Source organism: Acanthochromis polyacanthus, chromosome 21 (genome assembly GCF_021347895.1).
Source record: "Acanthochromis polyacanthus isolate Apoly-LR-REF ecotype Palm Island chromosome 21, KAUST_Apoly_ChrSc, whole genome shotgun sequence".
NCBI lineage: Eukaryota > Metazoa > Chordata > Actinopteri > Pomacentridae > Acanthochromis > Acanthochromis polyacanthus.
In genome coordinates, this window is record NC_067133.1 from 4650607 (window position 1) to 4671451 (window position 20845).

Consider the following 20845-nt stretch of genomic DNA (forward strand, 5'->3'; position numbering starts at 1 on the left):
CCATCTTTGACTTCTCATTATTCAAAAAGAAAAGCTTTAAATCCGACTAAAAGCTGGCAGCAGGCGGTAAAAACTCAGCTAATCAAGCAAAGTAAATGAGATGGATAAATCAAGCGCTATGGAGCAAATGAAAGATTGAAGAAAAATCTGTGAATTAATGATGAAAACACAGCAATAATTCAGATTCAATATGAAGGTTACATAAACTTCAACTAGAGAAACTCAAACCTACGAAGACAAAAACATCAAATTGTGAACTTCAATAAAATGGAATATTTATTAGATTTTAATTGCCAGATGAAATTCTGCAAAAGGAATAAGAACTGCAAAAGAAATATTAATATACAGACATTTGATTAAATCAAGCAAACCTCCCTCTGTCCAACTACGACTGTGTGCAAATAGTCCTTCATCCAGGTGTAAAAACTGATGCACACCGAGGGGGACGCGATTACACGGCCTGTTGGCGCCTCGCCCCGCTTTAATCAGGAATAAATGGTTCGCATTCAGAAGTTTCAACAGCAGGAAAAAAAAAAAAACACTGAAGGGCCTTAATAAATCAGCGTGGCCCTGTAACCCCACACTGGTGTAATTACTGAAAGAGTAGAGCTCTGGTTTCAGCTTGGCTTTGCATACATGAATATAATAGAAGCTAGGAGCGGACCACAGGGTCACTAAGCTTGTTATGTCACATTGAAATATTGCACATAAATAGACACGTTTTGTAGGAAATATGACCCCCTTTTTCAAAAATTCTACCTCTCCTTTTGATAACCAAGCTCCTTATAGATATATCACTTTAGAATAGAGACTGTGAGATTAGCACGAGATCCTGGTCGTCATTGATGAGGGAATTTTTAACTTGTTGTACATAATATGAGAATCACTCAGATATATTAGTACTGAACCCTATTCAACCCAGTCTAGTTTTGTATATGGACTACTCAACGCAAAACTACATAGGAAACACACACACGGCACTTGCAATGATACTGCAAAAATACTCAACTGTTTATATTAGAAGCTGCTATGTTAATAACTATAGGAACTGCAAATTCAACAAAACGTTACAAAATGTTTTGGTAACAAATCTGTCTTAAAAAAATACATTCTCCGTACTGCTCCCCTCCCCTCGACTCCTGCAGGGACAGTGCAGCTGCCCCTGCTCACATGACAGATCCCATCACTGAGAATGATAAGAATGAAGTTTTAGAAAAAGTAACACTTCCAAGTTGTCGATTATTTGAAATACCTAAAGTAATTAGAAACAGTATTGAAAGGACGCGACAGCTACAAGCTGTTCCAGTAGCCAAAATATCACTCCTTGATTGGTAAAATGTGACTGACATCTTTCTTTGAGCTCTCTATCACTTGCGTTTTCTTTACTATGTTCTACAATCGAGTAGGTATCCATCAACTTTGCTTTAAGATATATTTCAGATACAGAGGAAGCGAGAGGAGTGTCACTGAAGTATTAATGCCCGAGTCTCAGTTGTTCTTTTTGTCAGGAGTGTTGGGATAAGGTGCATAAGGTGGGGGCCTCTCCTGCATGGGAAGAAAGAAAAGATCAAGTTGTAACACGGGTAACTGAAAGAAAACACACAACTGCATATGAGGAGAAGGGAAAGAAACATACCATGGGCATGTAGACATTGTGTGGATTGTTAGGGTTGTAATACGCACTTCCTGCTGCTTCAGCCGCCTTGGAGTTACCTGTGTATAAAATATGACAGAGACGAGGAGCTGAAGACAGACAGTAATGACTGCAGAACATATTTAGGAACAGATGCTGCAGCTCCTATCACTGCAATGAGAGCTGATGCAAGAAGCACACGATTAGTCACATGAAGCACAAGCTCCAGGAATCCTCCAGACAAACACGCTGAGGATGCACAGGAACAAAAGTCCAACTCAAGCTTTTTCAAAAATACAGATATGGCAAAAAAAAACCTCCGTGAAGGTTGAAGCTGTATCTACCGCATTTGCACACTTCCAGAAAAAGACAAAGAGTATGGGGTACCAGGGAAGAATATTTATCCTCTGTAACTTTGATGTGTAGCGACTGGGACGTCAGCTCGCCTTTTTTTGGTGGCGTGCTTCGAAGTGATTCATTTTGAGGGAGACGGATCAGATCTGACGGGTGCAATGACACAGACGTACAGAGAGGAAAAGTAGCGAGTGAGACAGACGGATATACCTGGAGGTGGTGGTGGTCCTGTCCAGTTCTGAGGGGGTGCAGCCCAATTTTGGGGTGGCCCAGGGTAGGGGGGAGGAGGGGCCATGTAGTCGAAACCAGATGGGTACATTCCTGGAACACAAATGGCCGAAAGGAAAAAAAAAGAAGCAGTTTCAAGGTTAAAGGAGTTGACAATCTGGACAATTATGTAGTTACATAGCACATACACACAAAAAAACCCCACACTGACGGGAGAGAGAGAAACGACAGCATCGTTTGTCCCTCGAGGGTACACATTTTTACTTCTGTGCAAAGGTGACATTTGACAAAAACGTGTACACATTCAGGGAAACATGGTCTAAAAATAAAACTAAAAACTCTAAAAGTCTGGACACATCTTAAAGTATATGGTGGCTACACACCACAGTTAACCCTTTAAGCTTCAGTCAATTCCAGCCGTTTTCAGTACAAAAAAATCGCTAATATTCTATTTTTAAATAAAAAAAATTACGAAAAATACAGGGAATATTGGACGGGCATCGCGAGGTGCATTTCCTTGACAATGACCGATTCGTGGATTTTATACCGACTTCAGGACATGTTTTGGATAAAATAGTTTCCTGGCTTGTGTCATCTGGATGTAAAAGGTTGGATTATGGCCGTTTTTTGTGGAATCTTTTTTTTTGTGTGTAATAATAAACTCGGAAATGTGAGTCGCGCTGTGTGCGTTGAAGCCGTGTATAGAGAACGGATGGATGAATATTCGTTTTTGTCGGACAAATGTGTTTTTCTCACCCGCTGTGGTAATCGCATCTGAAAGTGGTTTATACCGGCGCATTCATGAGAATCTAAGCTTTCCATCGGCGTATAGTGTTTGTATAATCGTGTTTGCAGCCGTCGGACATTCTTGAAATTCCTATGCAAATTAGTAGGTGTACCGCCGGCGGTACACTAAAGCTTAAGGGGTTAAAATCAGATGCTTTTGTGATGGTAAATGATTTCAAAACTTTTCTACTTTTATTATGAAACTTTAACCCATATAAAAAGATGAATGCAATCAGGAACCATTCAGGGGGAAAAAATGTGAAAGACCTGATTGCACCGGGGTGCACAACTTCAGGTTGATACACTATTTAAGCATTTTTTGATTTTATTCAAGTCTTTTTGGGTAAACACCTGCTAGCTTGGCACACCATTTTTCCATTCTTCCTTCAGACTGTGAAGGATTCTAATCTGCACAGTTCTTTTCAGGTCACTCCACAGGTTTTCAGCGGGATTCAGGTCCGGTTTCTTTGTTGATTTAGATTCAGATTGCTTTGGGTCATTGTCCTTCTGAAGGGTGATATTCCTTCTAAGCTTCAGCTTCCTAGCAAACACCATGTCAGGAGCTCATCATGATTTCTTCTATCTTGACTAAAACCACAGTTCCAACTCTAGAAAAAAACATTCCCAATGCATGATGCTGCCACCACCATGCTTTATCATGGACATGGTGCCCCTTATGGCTCTTGGCAGCGATATTATACAAGAGAAAATCCCCACTTCAGAAATGCCAAAGATGACAGTTGTATGACATATTTCTCGCCACTCTCCACAAAAAGCCAATCATTTGCTTTGTAACAGCTGAAGTAGGAAACATTCAGCCAATCATGCGGTGATGCACTGATGCAAATATGGTGTCCTGAAACTTTGAGCATGTGTAGCAGAGGTTTAACCTGTGATGAAAAATCCTTTTTCAATCATATTTTGGGACAAAGTCTTAAAGCTATTGGGCTTTCTTCTTTTATATACTTCATGGTGATTCTATACGTGCAGTCCTTTTTGTCCTGGTGATCATATAGACTTGAGTTACGACCTTCTTTCCATTCATTTAGATAGACATCTGCTAGACTAACATAACTTCCAGGGGATATTTATTAGACGGCAGGTAAGAGGCAAAATTTGGTCTTAAGGATTTAGTTTCTGGCCAAACAAACTGTTTAGAATTACAGCCACAAAGGTTAACCTTTACTAGATGACAGTAAATCTTTCCTGTATATTTTTGCAAAATTTAGCCTCACTTTGATGTTTTCCTTTGAGATAAAAGGTCTCTGTCTTGCTACCCTACCCTCAAGCCCAGACATATGAAGAATACAGCAGATTGTTGTCAGATGACTTCCTACGACTGCTTCAGCAAATCATACAAACTCTTTGATCAACCTGTGAGCACCACATTTCTGTCCAAATGACTGAATTGTGTACCTGCAGCAGCTGTCGGATAGGGGTATCCCATGTTGCCAGCAGCAGGAGGAGGCCCCTGGTAGAATCCGTTCTGCTGGGGAGGTGGTGGATAAGGATAGCCAGGAGCAGCAGGCGGAGGTGGGCCGTAGCCGTTCATCATCCCAGGTGAAGGGTAACCATAAGAGGCTGCTCCATTCTGGGCAGGAGGAGCACGAGAAGCTGGAGAACAGAGAGAAGGGACAACTAATAAAGTGGATTTTCTAAACATCATGGGTGTGTTCACTCCCTGATCATACAGGCTCTTTAAGGGCAGCGTTTTTGAACAGACATCAGTACATTTAACTGCTTTTACATTTTTTATGTTTAGGATTTAAATCTAATATTTTTACACGGTGGTACTGTTTCTTTAGTGAATGATTTAAATACTTTTAGCACACCTGTATTCAATGAATACTTAGCACTGTCAAATGTGGGACACAGTAATTAAGGAGGTGAGCATACATACCATTTGTGGCCAGTTTGAAGAGGTGCTGTCCCACCTCTATGGCTCCACCGCTGGGGAATGACATCTTGAAATGGGCCTGACCCTCCCAGCCACCTGTTTAAGAGCAGACTACAGTTAGATAAACACAGAAGGCCTTTTGTTCTACTGTGGATGCTAACAGCGGCAACACAAAAAAGTAGCCGTTCTATTTTAAACAACAATGACGCATGTGGTATCTTTTTTTATATTTTGTAATACAGATTTGATTATTATGCAATACTGTTATAGACGTTAAAATCAAGTTATACAATAGTGACTAAGAGTAAAAACACAACGCCACCTACCACCAGGCTCGGCCGACACTGTTCCTTTAATGTAGTTGGCTGCAAAGACCGGCTGCTCGATGCTGCAGCCCTTCATCAGATAATACGGGAACATGGCCGAACCCAGGCAGTCCTTGGTGTTGCTGGACACAAACAACAGCTAACAAGCAAATGAGGAAAGAGAGCATAAGGAGAGAGACAACAGGGTGAATAAGAACATGAACACTTAACTTCACAAGAAGACAGTAAAGACATGCTGAATGTATTTTGTGAAATTTGGACGGTACCCTGTATGGTGTGAGGTAAATAGTGCCCTTCTTCGTCCCCTTCAGCAGATCTGACTTGCCGGTGACATCACTGAATGACAGCTCCACATTCTTACATTCCCTTAAAACGCTGTGTAAAGAAGGAGATGAAAATAAGCCAGTCAGTGGTGCTATTAGCCCTGAGCATCTGAGGCTATAACCCTGAATTATTTATGAACAGCCCAAGATATCAACAGCAGAAACGCTGAAAAACAAACAGTCATTCTGATCGTGTATTTAAGACCTCCAAAATAAGATGATGCCATTTATCAAAACTGCAGGTGGCCTACATTTTGGATTCTCTGTGTCATTGAAGCAGCAGATAAACTTCACCCTATTTGGAACATTTTGTGTGAGCACGCAAGAGAAAGCAAACTGGTTACAGGGCTCGTCATTGCTAGACGTAAGAAGCTTTTTTCAAAAAGAGAAAGGACGAAGGCAACGAGGCACAGGCTAGCCTTAAGGAGGTGGGGGAAGAATCATCTCCCGTTGGATGAGTGGTCATTAAGCCAAACATGAACAAAGTTTTCGGTGTTCCGTTTTATTTTTTTTTGTTTGTTTGTTAGCCAGGAGCTAACAAACAAACTGTAGTTCTTTTTTCATAAATGAGCAGCAGAGACAGTAGATGTACTCAGATTATTACAAGCGATTTTTGGGGAAATGTGTTTTATGGGACTTTCCTGGTGACATTTTTCTCCTCGCCAGCACTTGCATTTCCTCTCTGAAATATTTCTACCTAGATTATTGAAGCTAGTGAGTGCCTTAGCAGCTTCAAATCTTAGGAACAACCCTTGTCGTTAAATCAAATGTTCCTAATCTGTTTACACTTTTAAGTTAAGTCCCTATGTCTCTATGTCATATGGGGCTGATAGCTTTTGGTTGCTTGTAATCTTCTTAATAGTGAATATTGTATTGTAGAAACTGATCTTACACTTTGTAATCCTGTTTTATCTTGTTTTAGTATTTCACACTTATTGTATGTCTGATAACTTCCACAGCACTTTGGTCAACTGAATTTAAACATGCTAGACACTTGAAGCGATTTGAATTTATGCCAATCTGACTTCAGCTGGCTGCTAAAACTGGAAACTCTGGTCTTGCTAAGTGGTTCTTAGTTTGTTTTTGCCTACTTTTACATATAATTTTAACTATAAATCACCATAAATATGATTAATTCCAAAGTACACAGTTGGAGAACCTCTGGTTAAGCCGTCCAGCACTCATTATGATGATATTGTGGAATATGGATTAAGCACAGAAAGAAAGTGGGGGTAACTTTACTTTGCCTAGAGGACAGTGTCTCACTTCATATTCATCTGATTCTGACATAATTGACAATAGTGCAATTATCAGGTCAAAATCGAAAGATTCCAGGCCTAGGTGAAGCCAAAATGTGTCAAGATCCTAACAGCACGTCTGCCCTCTGTTGTACACCTGTTGATAAAGCAATTATGTGGGATTTAAGCATGTGTACAAGTACTTAATGTCACAATCTGTAGTCAGCCCACTTTGCTTAATAAACTATGTGAAGACATTTGTGTTTTAACAAGATGTCAGCACACAAACTCAAGCCGCCACTACTTCCTGTTTTGACAGTGTGCTAACATAAACAAGTTAGCCTACGTGCTAAAACGAAAGAAAATGGACTGGGTTAAATGTCTTGGAGACGTTTCTAATCTTTCGAAAGCCTTTTTTTCGGTTCCAACTGAGAAATGAGGAGTGCCAGGCTAGCTTAAATACCTTTTTTATCGCAATGACGAAAGTGGGCTGTCATAGGCCATTAGGGTTATATAAAACTACAATGTACAACTGTTAAAACGGTGACTATAACATCACCCTGAAAATTATATACCTCGATAATGCAGAAAACTCAAATGTCAACACTGAAACTGATTTGTTGGCAATGCTAACTAGGCTAGCTAGCAGGAGGCTAGCGGTTAGTTAGCATTGTGTTGACTACGCAATGGAAACTAGAATGTAAACAAGGAAAAGGGAGAGGTAACAGGCAGTTAGCTGACAAAATAACCACACAGGCGTTACACAACACGCATACCTTTCTCCGTTGTTCACCAAAACGCCGCCGTTTTGCGAATGGTTGCGGTTTAAAGCCATATTTGTAACGCGTACTCAGCCTCCCTGCTCTCCTTTAGTAACAGCTAAACACTGTCAGCCTGACGGGAAGCACCGCGACGTCACCGGCGTTACGTCACTGCAACCCGTGACCCTCTGTGGGACTCTGAACCTCATCCAGCAGACCAGCTTTATCAGCCAACAAACTGCTGTGTCCTGCTGAAACCTGCCTCATACAGCCATTGTTTGAGATCTGTTTGATGTAAACAGCTACTCAGGCAGTGACAGGCACATCATTTTTACAGATCTGAGAGGATCATTGACACTGGGGTGGCTCAGTGTCTTCTATTTCTGTCTTTTCCCAGCATATCACTGGAGGCTGAATAGTCACTTTTTTAGGTCACTAGCTCTTAATCTGCTGTCATATAGAAGTAAATGGGAGCTCATAAACAGTATAATGTGCTTTGTGGTTCTCAGCTGATTAAAAATCTGAAACTGTTACAAAAGTTCTGCTTTTTATTGCAGATAAAGCTCATAAGATGATTACAATTCAAACAGCACAACATCAAAAGACACTCAATACCACTTAAGACACCTCCCTAGTTGAGACATCAGCCGCTTCAATTTCAAGTTTCAAGACCTTTATTTGTCACAAACACAATTATACACAGTATAACCTGCAGTAAAATGTATTGAGCACCTATTCCAGACCAAAGAATGAAAACACACAGGAAATCGATAGTTAGATAGATTGAAATAAGCTAAATAAAACCCAAGTTTAAAAATTGCAGAGAAGACATTAACAGCAAATTGTAATTCTGTAAAACTGTAAATTTTACATAATTTCCTGGCCTTGACAAGTTGTTTTGATCATAAAGTAAAATACTATATTGTTCAGCTCCACATACCTTTGACTAAATGTTTATGCTTTTGTAGACACTCTGTGATCTGTAAGTTTTAATGTGTAAATGATAAACTGAGGTATAATATTGTTGAAATTTCACTTTTTAAAAGATATATTTTTCTTGGGAATTTTGTTTGTTTGTTTGTTTGTTTTTGCACTAAAAAAAGGGGAAAAATTTGGAGTTGTGGCTATTTATAGATTGTTATGCTGGGATTTTACTGGGCCGGCCCACTTGAGATCAAACTGGGTTATATGTGGACCCTGGTAAGGGTGCATCATTTTGTTATCTTGCTGAAATATATTTCCTGATAAATGATCTGAATTGATATGAATTGATCTCAGCCTTCTCATTCCCAATTTAAACCTTAATTTAACCTCTCCCTGTACCCAGCTGATAAAAACTGCTCCCAATATTAGTTTCAAGCCAACACAATTCTTGGAATTGTCATAGTAAACATACACGAAATGGAGCAGCAAAAATGGAAACTCACGAGAAACCCAGAAAGGCTGAATAGAGGTTGTGAAGACAGTGAATAAAGGTCTAAGATTGCTTATGTAATAACTGGGTACAAGTATTGCCATAGGGAGAGGGCGAGGGGTTGAGGTTGGCAAGGCCTTTGAGTTATGCAATGATTCCATTTAATGGGTCCCTGAGGACACAGTGGGCTACACATGCACTCAGCATGATATTTATTATTTAAGCGTTGACCCTTCAATTAAATACCAGCTTATTGTGTCCTACTTTTTCAATCAGCTTTGCATTTCCCAGGGTGCACAGGTGGATACTGCTGAGCAAGTCCGTGACCTTCATTACATAAATGACAGTAAACACATAGTACTGATAAAACCAAATGTAGTCATTTCCCAGATTTTGATTTAGCAAATTTTTATTTGATCAGTAGATTTTTTTCTACCTGGCCGTGACTTCAATAAGTGACAAAAGATGGTATATGACATTATGTTAGAGATGTTATTTCCTATTGCTACAGGTTTTTTTTTGGTTACATTTTTACTAATAATTCCATTTCCTGAAATACAACCCTTGAAATTCCAGATTTTTTTGGACCAAATTGCAAGTTGTTCTAGAATTCCAAATGGTTCTGATTATGTCTATCATAGAACATTCTAGTACACTATAAGCTGAGAACATCTGATACAGAAGTTCTCTAGTCCGTTGTAAGTCAGGACTAAAAACCAAAGAGTTCAGTGAGCTGCTGTGAGGGTCCCTGAGAGAAAGCTGGAACTTGTGGCCGCTCAGATTTTAAAGTATCTGAACTCAGGCTACAACCTGAAACACCACAGGCCTGTGAGCATCAGCACTCACAAGGTGGACTTCCACAACAGCTTTTTTTTTTCCAGCTGCTGTTAGGTTAAGTGGCACAGGACATTAAGGAAGGGAGAAGAACCCCATTTCACAACCCATTCATGCTCTGGACAATCAACCATCTCCCCAAACATAATGTCTTTGTTCTGTGAAAACCATGTACAATAATATCTAGCACCACGTAGTTCCTAGAGCAACTGTTCTTTCTGCATTCTTCAGATGGGATGGAAATAAGGTAATGTTGAATGCACAAAGAATTTTAATGTACTTGTACTGCAATGTAAATACGCAGTAAATATTTTATCATCTGTCTATATTATTTCCAATCAGAAGAAACCTATGGGTCAAATAAAAACATTGCTATCAATGAAAAGTTGCTCCGAGGATGAATATTTGTGGCTTTCACTGTCCATGCAGAGCAGCTCTGGTATTGTTCTGCTCCAGGAGGCAGCAGGCTTCAGACTAATTAGCGCTAATTAACAGGTGTCACGTGGCTCATCGTAGAGATACCTGAGTATTTCTGCAGTGTAAAGTCAAAGTACACAAAATATAAGAAGATGAATTATCATTCTGCAAAACTTTATTTGATTTTTGCCCTCCTGGCTCAGTGCTGCTGCTGTGTCTCCACCGTCCAGAGCAGGAAACCACCTGAGCAGAGACCTCAGCTGGGTTTACCGACGGTCACCTGCTCCGCCCGGGGAGTCAAAGCCGTGTTCGGTCCGATGGTTACAGACAGTGTTCGAGTACAAAGTAAGGTCGCTTTGGATGCAGTAGAATGCTAAGAACTTCAGTGATTGCTGAGGCGTTTTAGTGAGTCTGTTTGTGCGTGTAGCTCTGACTGGAGCTGTAGTCCCGGTGCTGCAGTCTGAGGGCTCCTGTGGGGTGAGGATGGCCAGAGAGAAGAACCACAGCCTGACGTTTTTCAGCAGATATGACAGCTGCTATGCCAGAGTTGAGGTAATGTCATGCGTTTGTGTTCTTCACAAGATTCACAGTGAAAAGAAAAAACTCAAACAGCAGGCAGCTAAAGAGTTAAAATGAAAATGATCAAAGCTCATATTTATTCATAATCCAAATTTCGGTTTAGACTTTGTGAGACATTTTGTTAGATATTTTAATGATGCTTTTTTTTTTTTACTACAAATACCATTTCCAAGATTATCCTTAGTAATCAGTGTCTTTCTTCGAGCCACAACGATCAAACAGTTCTTATAATTCTTCTTCTTCTGCATGTCTCCACTGGGATTTTGTGATGATCTCCAAGTCTTTGAGGTTGAAGTTTTTCTTTCATCACTCTGGTCTTTAGTGCCTCCATAGATTCTCATTGGATTCAGATCTGGACTCTAACATTTTCAACTGCTTCCTGTTGACCATTTGTTCAAAACTTTGGCTGTATGTTTCACATCGTCTAGTTGCAAGTTCCAATGCTGCCCAAGCATTTTTTTTAAAGACTGCTTAAAGCTTTCCTCCACAATCTTAATGTTGTCCTATTTTCTCATGATAATGTACTTAGAAGGTGTCTGGTCTTTTGGCTTTAAAACATCCCCAAAACATTACATTCACACCAGCATGTTTCACCATGAAGATGGTGATTCATTTTCCTTTCTTTAACTAAACAAAGCCACATTCTTGGTTCCAAAAAAAAACTGCATTCTCATCTCGTCCTACCAGAGGACTGATGCTTGAGCTTTTGTGTTTGAGTCTTCCTTGGTTTGTGTCCATGGAAACAGTCATGTTCAGTGTCTGCTGGATTGAGATTTTGGTACAGAGTTGCTTCATCAGGATGATCTTGGTGGTGATCCTTGGATTTTTTGGGCCACTTGCATTACCATAATTTTTAGCTTGCTATCAGTCATTTCATATTTTTAACAGTGGGGCTCTGCTTCAAATCTTTGCTAAAGCTCTGCACTGTGGCCACTGACACTCAAACTTGTCTTGTGAGCAGCTACAATGCAGAACTCTGAAAATGATGGAGTCTAATAGCTCACGAAACTATTTGGTTTTAGCATGACTTGCGATCAGGTAGTAACTGACGAGAGAACTATTGCATCAGCTATTCTCATTTTACTGAGTATCAGAATGATATAAAGCGTGGCAGAAAATACAAAGAGCATTTGGAATGCTATATGAGCTGCATTTTCTTCGAATTTGCATCAGTTTGACGGGCTGATAATCAGTTGGACAAGCCATCTTAAGAAAATGTTAGACAAAAAGTAGGAGTAATGTATCATTAACGCCTCTAACACAGTGTTATTGTCACTTTTTTTGTATGATTATCAGCCAGAAGAAATCTATTGGTCAAACAGAAGTTCATGATAAATCAACCAGGGTGTGATCATTTTGGGTTTAACTGTAGTTAAATTATGATTTGGATTGCACTTGGTACTTGTAGATGGGATAAAATAGCCATAAGCATTGACACAAATGACCACAAAAGTACTATTAATAATATTCATATAGTCTAAAATGGTGGAACTGTTTTGAAAATGGAACTAAAATATGTCAAACAATGAAATCAGAAACTTCGCCCCCTTTTTGATCTGTCAGTAAAAGTGAATTCAGGCACGTAAGAGATGCATGTAAATGCAAAAGTAGCATGTATGACTTCTTGACATTCATTCTGTGACCCTCAGGGCAGCAAAGTGGTCATCCCCCTGCAGGTCCAGCTGACAGGAGAGGATCGGTGGATCAGGGTGAATATCAGCTGTTCCCTGATAAAGAGGCGCGATGACAAAACCCATCCAACCTCCACATGTAAGTGACTGAGCAGAACACACTGGCACATTTATGTCCTCCTGTGTATGACTGTAGCACTCCTTTTTTTTATCAGTTTCATTCTTTGGAGCCTGGATAAGAGTTGAAAATAATTTCTTTACACATAAATGATGCCATGGGTTGATATCATCTGTGGATTACTGTGCTGGTTTAGGACACTGAAAATGTGTTTTTTTTTCTCCAGCATTCCTTGGAAAGTGTGACATCAAAAGAGCTCTACGAATAAATTGCGGACCCCGAGGCATTTCCAGCGACATCTGCAACAAACTGGGATGCTGCTATGATGCTGTTGATTTAAACTGCTATTACAAACTCAATTGTAAGATCAGCGTTTCTCTTGTGCTTCACGGTGTTGTATAAGTGATTCTGAAAAGGGTATTAATATGCAAAACACCCTCTTCAAGGACGCACTGATTAGCTTGCTTATGTAAGTGTAAAAAAGGCTTAATTTTCCCGTGTTGTCATTCTGTGTAGCCTGTTCTCTGGATGGAAACTTTGTGTTCTCAGTAAAGGCGACGGACACGCACCCACCCATTGATCCCAGCAGCCTTATAATCAAGGATCAGCCTCATTGTTTCCCCGCCGTCACGACCCAAGACACTGCTGTCTTCAGAATAGGAGTCATGGAATGTGGAGCAAAGATGAAGGTAAAGGTGTGATTCTGACAGAAGCATCACCGTATAGATGCATATTATTTTTTTTGTTCAGTTATACAAACTAAAAAACACCATTTTAGAAAAAAAAAAAACCAATGGGTCAACATATAAGTGAGGGACTTTTGAAGTTAATGGGATATATCTTGCATACACTTTTATTAAAAGTAAAAAAAAATGTTTTTATGTTCATTATGATCATGTCTTTACAAATTCCATCATTATTTATTATGGAAACAATCACTTATTAATAAAATATGACTGGATATCACTAAAATGTCAACTAAATAACCATCCCAATTTAATAAGAACCACCTTCTAATTGGCTAAACAGTTGTAAAATGAGCTTTTTCAAAATTGTTTAAAATGTGCTTTTTTTTATTAAGTTGAGATAATCATGACAGATATTTCTTTTTTGGCAACATAACAAATTTTATTTATTTCTGTGTCCGAGAAATCGCCATTACAAAAACACCTCTCAAGGAAGTGTGTTAATTCCAGATCACATGACCTGCTCCACATGATGTCATTTCCTCCTGAAGAAAAGACTGGAAGACTCCAAGGCTTTCTGAGTTATTTAATATAAAGTAGTGTGTGAGTCAAGTGTGGATTTATGGCATGTCAACAGATTTACTACAATATCTTTAACAACTTTCAGTTTTACTCAGTTGTATATATAATATTTAGTAGAATCTTTGTGTAAAAATGCCATGTGGTGTTTGGTTATAGGCGGCCATGTTGATTTTAGGCCCGAAAACAGCAAAAATGTCAACTATGTTACGAAAAGTCCCGCAACTATATATTGACCCCTATACAGTGTCATTATAAGTTGTCTGTGAAATGTTGTTTTGAAGGTCCATCATGAATTGTCACTTCATCAAAACTTTCTTTCCTTGTGTGTAACTTGAAGCTGAATTCTTTCTTTTCTGCTTGACCTTTAGGCACAGGGAGATACGGTGACCTATGAGGTGGAAGTGGGGGAGCTGCATAGTAAAAGAACAAGCAAACATTCTCCATTTAAGTACGTTTTTACACCTTCTGTGGAGCTTATGGCTCCTAAATTAAATGCTTTATCTCGTAATGTGCGGTATACAACAGAAGTGAGTACATCTCTGTGCAATATCACTTGAAATTGTGTCACCGCTTAAAGAAACTGATCATTCACTGTTGTCTGTACTATCACAGTGAATGCATAGTCTTGGCAGTGAAGTACAAAGATGGGAATGCGGTGATATGGAGCTGCATGAGTGCAAAAGGTGTTGGAGAGATGACATTTATTCGATGGCGCCATGAATGTTTGTGGATACACTGAGATACTATCTGACAAGATGACTCCCAGTCTGCAGAAGCTTGGCAGAAACGGAATATTCCAGCATGATAACAATCCAAAACACACAAGAATTGTTACAGAAAAGGGGGAAATCTGTGACCTAGACAAGTGTGTTGCCTGACTTGAATCCAACAGAACACCTTTGAAAAAGTAGAGCAACGCTGCCCCTCCAGCAAAGAATAGCTGGAAAAACAAATCTCTGAAAAATGTCAGAACATCACATCAGAAATGTGCTATTCTCCATGTTGATGAGAACTGAGTTAAAAGGAAGACATAAGACGTATTGAGTTGCATTGAGTTATTTCCATGGAGTCTGTATTTTTAATATTGTAAATCTACATTGTTAGTTTTACTTAAGAGCAGATACCATACTGTTCAACTTACAAATGATGCAGCTACTGTAAGGTATTGCTATTTGACATATAAGTGATGTTGCACAGGGGTTTACCCGCTTTTGTCGTATGCTGTGTACATGTAGTGCCAAACGTATTGGTAAATCTTGGTCTTTTAGTCTGCTGGTGGAGTGTGAATACGACGCATCCGATCTAAAGCGTGCGAAAGACTTGCGGTCCTTGTATGCAGTGACCAATCCACCACCTGTTGTTGCACTGGGAACCATCAGAGTGCAGATGCGAATAGCCAGAGGTATTAAAATTAATTAAGATTAGCGTCACTAAAGTCGATCATCACTCAAGTGTGGGCTTTATGTGTCTGATTTGAGTATTCATTCCTCTAGATGCATCTTTTACTTCCTTTGTTCCTGAAAACCAGCTTCCACTGACCGTGCCCTTGCGTAAACCCATAAATGTGGAAATTTCCATTGTGCAGCCATCCCCAGATCCTACGCTTTCCCTACGTATACGAGACTGCTTCGCCTATCCTGTGACTAGACACTCCGTGTGGACGCTTCTCTACGATGGGTAAGGTGGCAGACAATTACAGCAGCAATGTGAAAAATATGTTACTGAGTAGCAGCTTTACCACATCATTAACAGGGTCAATGTATAATTGGGGGGGGTTTTTGGTATCATAGTTGATATTTTTGCTGTTTTCAGGCCTAAAATCAACATGGCCGCCTATAACCAAACACCACGTGGCATTTATACAGAAAGACTGAGTAAAACTGAAAGTTATTGATAAAGATATTCTAGTAAACCTGTTGACATGTCATAAATCCAAACTTGACTCACACACTACTTTATATTAAATAACTCAGAAAGCCTTGGAGTCTTCCAGTCTTTTAATAAAAATGTATGCAAGATATATCCCATGGACTTCAAATGTCCCTCTATTATATATTGACCCAACAGATGTCCCAACCCTGTGGACAACATGAGAAGCTCTGTCCCTGTGGACGACCAGGGGAGGACCACGTCCCACTCCCAAGCCAGGAGGTTTGATGTGAAAACATTTGCTTTCCTGGACCCCCATACAGGCAATCCAAGTGTGGAGGAAGTAAGATTATCAAATTCACATATTTCACTACCACAGGAGCTTTCCTACAGACACGGCTGTTTGTAATCTTTCACTCAGATGTACTTCTACTGTTGGGTGGAAATCTGCACCAGTGATGCTGAATGTGCACAGCGTTGCACCATAATCAGTGAGTATTCCAAAGGAGGTTTCACATTCTACCCTGTGCCGTTTTTTCTTTTTAAATACATTTTTATCTCCTCTCCTTCCTTAGCATCTGATGGCGCGAGGCGGAGAAGAGAGGTCCTCTCCGAGTCCCAGAGGCTTCAGCTGGTCTCTTTAGGGCCGCTGGTGCTGGTACAGAATACCACTGAACCAGGGGATGAGCCGTGCGTCAAACACAAAACAAGTAAATCACGCTCAGCACAAATTACAGTTATAATATGAATGAGCAAAGGAAATACTGGATTCGAAATGCTTTCTTTCTCCCCCAGTGTTCCAGGTGATGGTGTATATTCTCTGTGGTGTTGGTGCCGCCCTGTTTTTGATGCTGCTCTTGATAATATGCACAAGTATCAGAAGGTGTCAGAAAACAGAACCACAGCCAGCTTGTGTTGAAGTTAACACTGAACCAAATCAATAAATCACTCCTTATTCTGCACTGAAATAGTGTTCTGTACTGATAATTACCTTAAAGTCTGAGCATTGAAATTGTGTAATGAATCTTGAAATTATATCTAAATTCAAAATATTCTCCTTAGTGTACTCTGTCATCTATCGGTTTCTTTCACATTAACACATTTATCAAATCATTAGCATCTTGTGGTGTTTTAATTGAATGACATCGCAAAAATAAGTCAATCAGAATTTTTATTAACACAAATGTTCAGGTTTACAATGCAACAAAAAACACACAAAAGAAGTAAGATGAACAAAAACAACAGTTGAGTCAATAAGGTCTGAACTTTCTCTGTGCCCTCAGCAGAGCTATTCTCTGTTTATCCTCCTCAAACTTCTTCCTTAGTTCAGCAATATCTGGAAAAAATGAACAAAAATAGAATCAACTATAAAGATATTCTGCTTACGGACTCAATTCCAAGTTAATGTGTTTCCACAGGTTTAGTAATCTTAAACTGTCTGCAACTTACGTTCTTTCTGCGTGTTCCTGTGCTGCCAGGTGTAGAAGTTCATGAGCTCCTTCCTCTTCTTCTTCCTCATCTCCTTCTGTAGAGTCCTCTGATTGGCTGCCTCGCTGTGAGGACGGGCCTTGGTGCCCTTGTTCCCTCTAGTCACTTTCACCCAGCCCTCCTCTTCTTCTTTCTGCTGCTCGGCCTCCTCCTTCTGACGCTCCGCCTCCTGTGACAGAGAACAAACGCTGGTTAAAGTCACTTAATGAGGGGGAGTGATGTTGGAGGAAAAGCTGCAGGATCCTCACCTCTTCTTTACACTTGTCGTAGTTTTCCATAAAAGAGTCGACCGTTTGTTGTAGTTTGTCCGGGTGAATAAAAGACTCTGTGTACTGCTGAATCCATTCTGGCATTAGAAGATGGAAAATATATGCATTGAAAGTGATCACAGCCTCCACTGAAATCGTATTAACCGGTTTATATTTAAATGACATCATGCATGCTATCGACTGCAGTGGACAGTTATTCACATGTCAACTAAAACCACGTTAACAACAATTACTCCAAACCAGCAGGGCACAATCTATAAAGAACCTTTAGAAATCTATATGATGACTGTTTCTATTCATATTTGTTACCCTGAAATATTCTATCATAACTCCAAATTGGTGGAAATGTGACTGTCATTACTGGAATATCTGTTAAAATGTTTTATTCTACAGGAAGGATACAGATATGAAACATTTTCTAATTCACTGCAGTGAAGAAATCTTTAATCTATTTGGTTTCCATTCATAGTAATTGGTAACATTATGCATCATTAGGGCCTTGCATGGCAATATAGTGAAAAACAGTTCAAAGTGTGACATACAGAAAAATATATATTGTTTAGTAACAAACTGAGGAGGTTCTAGTTTTTTCCTGCAGTTTCCAATAAAAATACATGCAGTGTTTATTTCCTCCTACTCTCAAATCTCCACTTCAGCAGCAGCACCAAACTTCACAGCTGGATTCTGTTGCTGTACTGACAGTTTTTACAAAGGGATTCGCTCATATCATTCACAAACTCACACATTTTAAGTGAAATAACACCTTATTTGTCTATTTAAGCATTAAAAAGGTGATGTAAGTTATCTGCTGTGTGAGTTTCATCTTCACATCTTTTGAAGTTTCTACCCAATTGACCTGTAGTGCAGCTGAAGAACAGTTTAAACCTCTGATGACCAACATCCTCTACAGTGTGCAGTTGTATATCTCACTTAACAGATATTGAAAAAATGTAAGTGGACATGTTTTAGGTCTTGTTTGGGAGTAATAAGAAAGTTTGAAAACAAATCTCACTTCATATTTTAATAATTCCTGCATAAAAGCATTAAAAGAGCTAAAGCAAAGAAAGCATAAAATAAAATGGGGCAGCATCAAGTCTGGTAATAATAAAAAAAACAAGACAAATGCACCACTCACTCTGTACTCCTGTCCGAACTGGACGCTGCTCTGTGCAGACCACCAGAGGCACATCATGTGGGTGGGATTTAACTTCTGTTAAACTGGAGGACTTTTTAAACACAATGTAGCCGACGTTGAAACCCTGGAAGAATCAGAGACACACAAGAGGTTAAACAACAACCTGCTGTACAAAATAAAACAGAAATCGTCCGTACAATATCAGCTAAATGTCAAATGATTCAAAGCTGAACTACCTCTTGTTAACTGGATTAATTAAGTCAATGAGTATTTATTTTTATTTTAAATATTTATTTTAAAAAAATCAATCCGTGTTTAGCAGCCCAAAGGGTGACCAGGGTGGAATGTTTTTAGTCTATATGAGTGAGAATTCAACCTTAACGAGGTTCTCCACTGATTTCAAAGGGTTTTTAACATCGAATCTGGACTTTAGGCTGAATTAACATTTAAAATCTGAATGTAACAATCTGGAAATTACAGAAATCATAAAAAAAAAAATCACTTAATTTTTATTTCAGTCCATCTTCATTTTCTTAATGTGCCCCAAGTTTGGAGTGATTTTGGCAAAATTTGAGTCACATTAATAATTTTTTGTAATTTTGGCAAAGTTTTAAGTTCTTTTAGGCAATATTTTAGTCATTTTATACAAGTTAGGCTCATTTAGGAGGCTTTCTCAGTCTGTCAACAGGTTTTACTCTTTGCAGCAACATTTTTTTTTGCCATTTTGCAAAATTTGATCATTTTGGCTCAATTTCCAAGTTATTTTGGAGACATGAGTATTGTAGGCCAATTTTGCAAAATTTTGGTCATTTTTCCAAATTTCACATTATTCTGGAGGCATTTGGAGTCTTTTTGGACACATTTCAAGTAATTTGAGGACAATTTGTCATTTTGGCAACATTTTTGAGTAATATTATTTTTTTGTAATTTTGGCAAAGTTCTAGGTTGTTTAAGGCAATATTCGAGTCATTTTATACCAGTTAGTCATTTAGGAGGTTTTCTCAGTCTGCCATTGACATGCAGAGCAACACAACCCCTACAGCAAAGAGCAGCTGAAAAAATCTCTAAAAATAAAAAGCAGAACATCTCTACAGAGATCCATGTGATGCTGCTGGTATCCTCCATTCTGATGAGGATTGTCATCAAAAGTAAAGGTGGACATGTGAAGTATTGCAGAAAAACAAAAGACTTGAATCTCCAATGAAAAGCTGTATTTGTTGCATTAAGTTCCCACTGGGGGTCCTGTATTTTTAACATAATAAAACTTAACTGTTCAATTTGTCGTAGGAGCAAATACCTACTGTTCAAAGTACAAATAAGGTAGTTACAATGAGTATACAGGAGTACATAAAGAATACGCAAGTGAGCAGCAGGGCAGGCCGACCTGTTTCCCAGGTGGTCGGAAGAACTTGGACAGTTTGGGTCCAGATTCCTGAGTGGAGCCCGGATGGTCTCTTAGCTCCACTGACTCAACGTTGCCAAACTGAGAGAATAATTCTTTGACAACATCCTGAAACACAAAACATTGACGAGTATCAGTCCACTACAGTTACCGAACTGTTTACACCATCCAGAGCTGTTACTGAGCAGCTACAGTGATAGTAACATACCTCTGAACAGTATGGAGGGATGTTGAGAACAAATAAAGTCCGGTCCTGAGGTCTGTGGAAACTTTTCTCAGCTCGTACTTTGTGCTCTTTCACGTAAAGGCTGTGACGTGCAGCGCTGTCGGAATTAAACTGTAAGGAAAGCACTGTGAAGACGGGCAGAAAAACACATCAGTTCCTGCAGCCACCATGCGAACACAAAAACCGATTCACATAACAATAGAGTAGGATCAACCACAATGCTAGCGAAAGTCTGAAAAATGTGCTGTTAATTTTTATCTCAAAATACCCGCAAAACCTCCAGGAATGATACGCGCCTGGCTGCTGGCATGTTTCTTCTTGGACGGCGCCATTTTGGTGTGAGCTTTCAACCCGGAAGTACAACGTCACAGGAAGAGCGAGGATTTAAAGCAAATTATTTTTGATTTAAAATATATATATATATATTTTTTGATTTACCATAAATTTTTATTTCAATTATTGGATATCCTCCGGCTGAAAATGACACAATCAAGTGACAAATAATACAAAGAAAATTAGTGATTAATTTTAAGTATTTCTTTGTTTGTTTTTTTGTATTTCACTTAAAAAGCCACATCCACCATTACTTTCTTGGTTGAGGAAAATGCAGCCTCTATATATGTCCAAATGGTCCTTGTAATTTCTGCCA

The 20845-nt window shown here is 39.2% G+C and overlaps 3 protein-coding genes across 3 annotated transcripts; 1 reads left to right on the top strand and 2 right to left on the bottom strand.

The window, feature by feature from the left end:
• Nucleotides 1-258: 258 nt before the first annotated feature.
• wbp2nl (WBP2 N-terminal like) lies at nucleotides 259-7730 on the bottom strand. The gene is made up of 8 exons (XM_022196985.2): nucleotides 7562-7730; nucleotides 5491-5599; nucleotides 5225-5363; nucleotides 4902-4994; nucleotides 4418-4615; nucleotides 2198-2308; nucleotides 1637-1713; nucleotides 259-1545 (listed from the first exon to the last, which is right to left on the bottom strand). The coding sequence occupies exons 1-8, from the start codon at nucleotides 7618-7620 to the stop codon at nucleotides 1489-1491; spliced, it is 843 nt and encodes a 280-aa protein (XP_022052677.1). The 5' UTR covers nucleotides 7621-7730; the 3' UTR covers nucleotides 259-1488.
• A 2633-nt stretch (nucleotides 7731-10363) lies between these two features.
• LOC110953113 (zona pellucida sperm-binding protein 4-like) lies at nucleotides 10364-16737 on the top strand. Its single transcript, XM_022196960.2, has 12 exons — nucleotides 10364-10556; nucleotides 10639-10763; nucleotides 12440-12560; nucleotides 12766-12900; nucleotides 13056-13228; nucleotides 14176-14255; nucleotides 15076-15209; nucleotides 15301-15484; nucleotides 15875-16019; nucleotides 16098-16167; nucleotides 16252-16386; nucleotides 16472-16737. The coding sequence occupies exons 1-12, from the start codon at nucleotides 10364-10366 to the stop codon at nucleotides 16618-16620; spliced, it is 1644 nt and encodes a 547-aa protein (XP_022052652.2). The 3' UTR covers nucleotides 16621-16737.
• Nucleotides 16738-16830: 93 nt separating this feature from the next.
• Nucleotides 16831-20548, bottom strand: rrp7a (ribosomal RNA processing 7 homolog A). Its single transcript, XM_022196988.2, has 7 exons — nucleotides 20465-20548; nucleotides 20179-20321; nucleotides 19953-20078; nucleotides 18569-18692; nucleotides 17413-17510; nucleotides 17126-17333; nucleotides 16831-17012 (listed from the first exon to the last, which is right to left on the bottom strand). The coding sequence occupies exons 1-7, from the start codon at nucleotides 20526-20528 to the stop codon at nucleotides 16927-16929; spliced, it is 849 nt and encodes a 282-aa protein (XP_022052680.1). The 5' UTR covers nucleotides 20529-20548; the 3' UTR covers nucleotides 16831-16926.
• Between the last annotated feature and the right edge of the window lie 297 nt (nucleotides 20549-20845).

What these genes read in the sequence shown, in the direction of transcription:
- rrp7a (XM_022196988.2), bottom strand. Translation starts at nt 20,528, where the DNA reads ATGGCGCCGTCCAAGAAGAAACATGCCAGCAGCCAGGCGCGTATCATT. An exon ending in AGTTCGGACAGGAGTACAGA is followed by an intron (nt 17,511 to 18,568) that starts GTGAGTGGTGCA and finishes TTCTAATGCCAG; the next exon opens with AATGGATTCAGCAGTACACA. An exon ending in CAGGAACACGCAGAAAGAAC is followed by an intron (nt 17,013 to 17,125) that starts GTAAGTTGCAGA and finishes CATTTTTTCCAG; the next exon opens with ATATTGCTGAACTAAGGAAG.
- wbp2nl (XM_022196985.2), bottom strand. Translation starts at nt 7,620, where the DNA reads ATGGCTTTAAACCGCAACCATTCGCAAAACGGCGGCGTTTTGGTGAAC. An exon ending in CTTCAAACTGGCCACAAATG is followed by an intron (nt 4,616 to 4,901) that starts GTATGTATGCTC and finishes TCTGTTCTCCAG; the next exon opens with CTTCTCGTGCTCCTCCTGCC. An exon ending in ACAATGTCTACATGCCCATG is followed by an intron (nt 1,546 to 1,636) that starts GTATGTTTCTTT and finishes CTTCCCATGCAG; the next exon opens with GAGAGGCCCCCACCTTATGC.
- LOC110953113 (XM_022196960.2), top strand. Translation starts at nt 10,364, where the DNA reads ATGAATTATCATTCTGCAAAACTTTATTTGATTTTTGCCCTCCTGGCT. An exon ending in GCTGCTATGCCAGAGTTGAG is followed by an intron (nt 10,764 to 12,439) that starts GTAATGTCATGC and finishes TGTGACCCTCAG; the next exon opens with GGCAGCAAAGTGGTCATCCC. An exon ending in GTGCGTCAAACACAAAACAA is followed by an intron (nt 16,387 to 16,471) that starts GTAAATCACGCT and finishes TTTCTCCCCCAG; the next exon opens with TGTTCCAGGTGATGGTGTAT.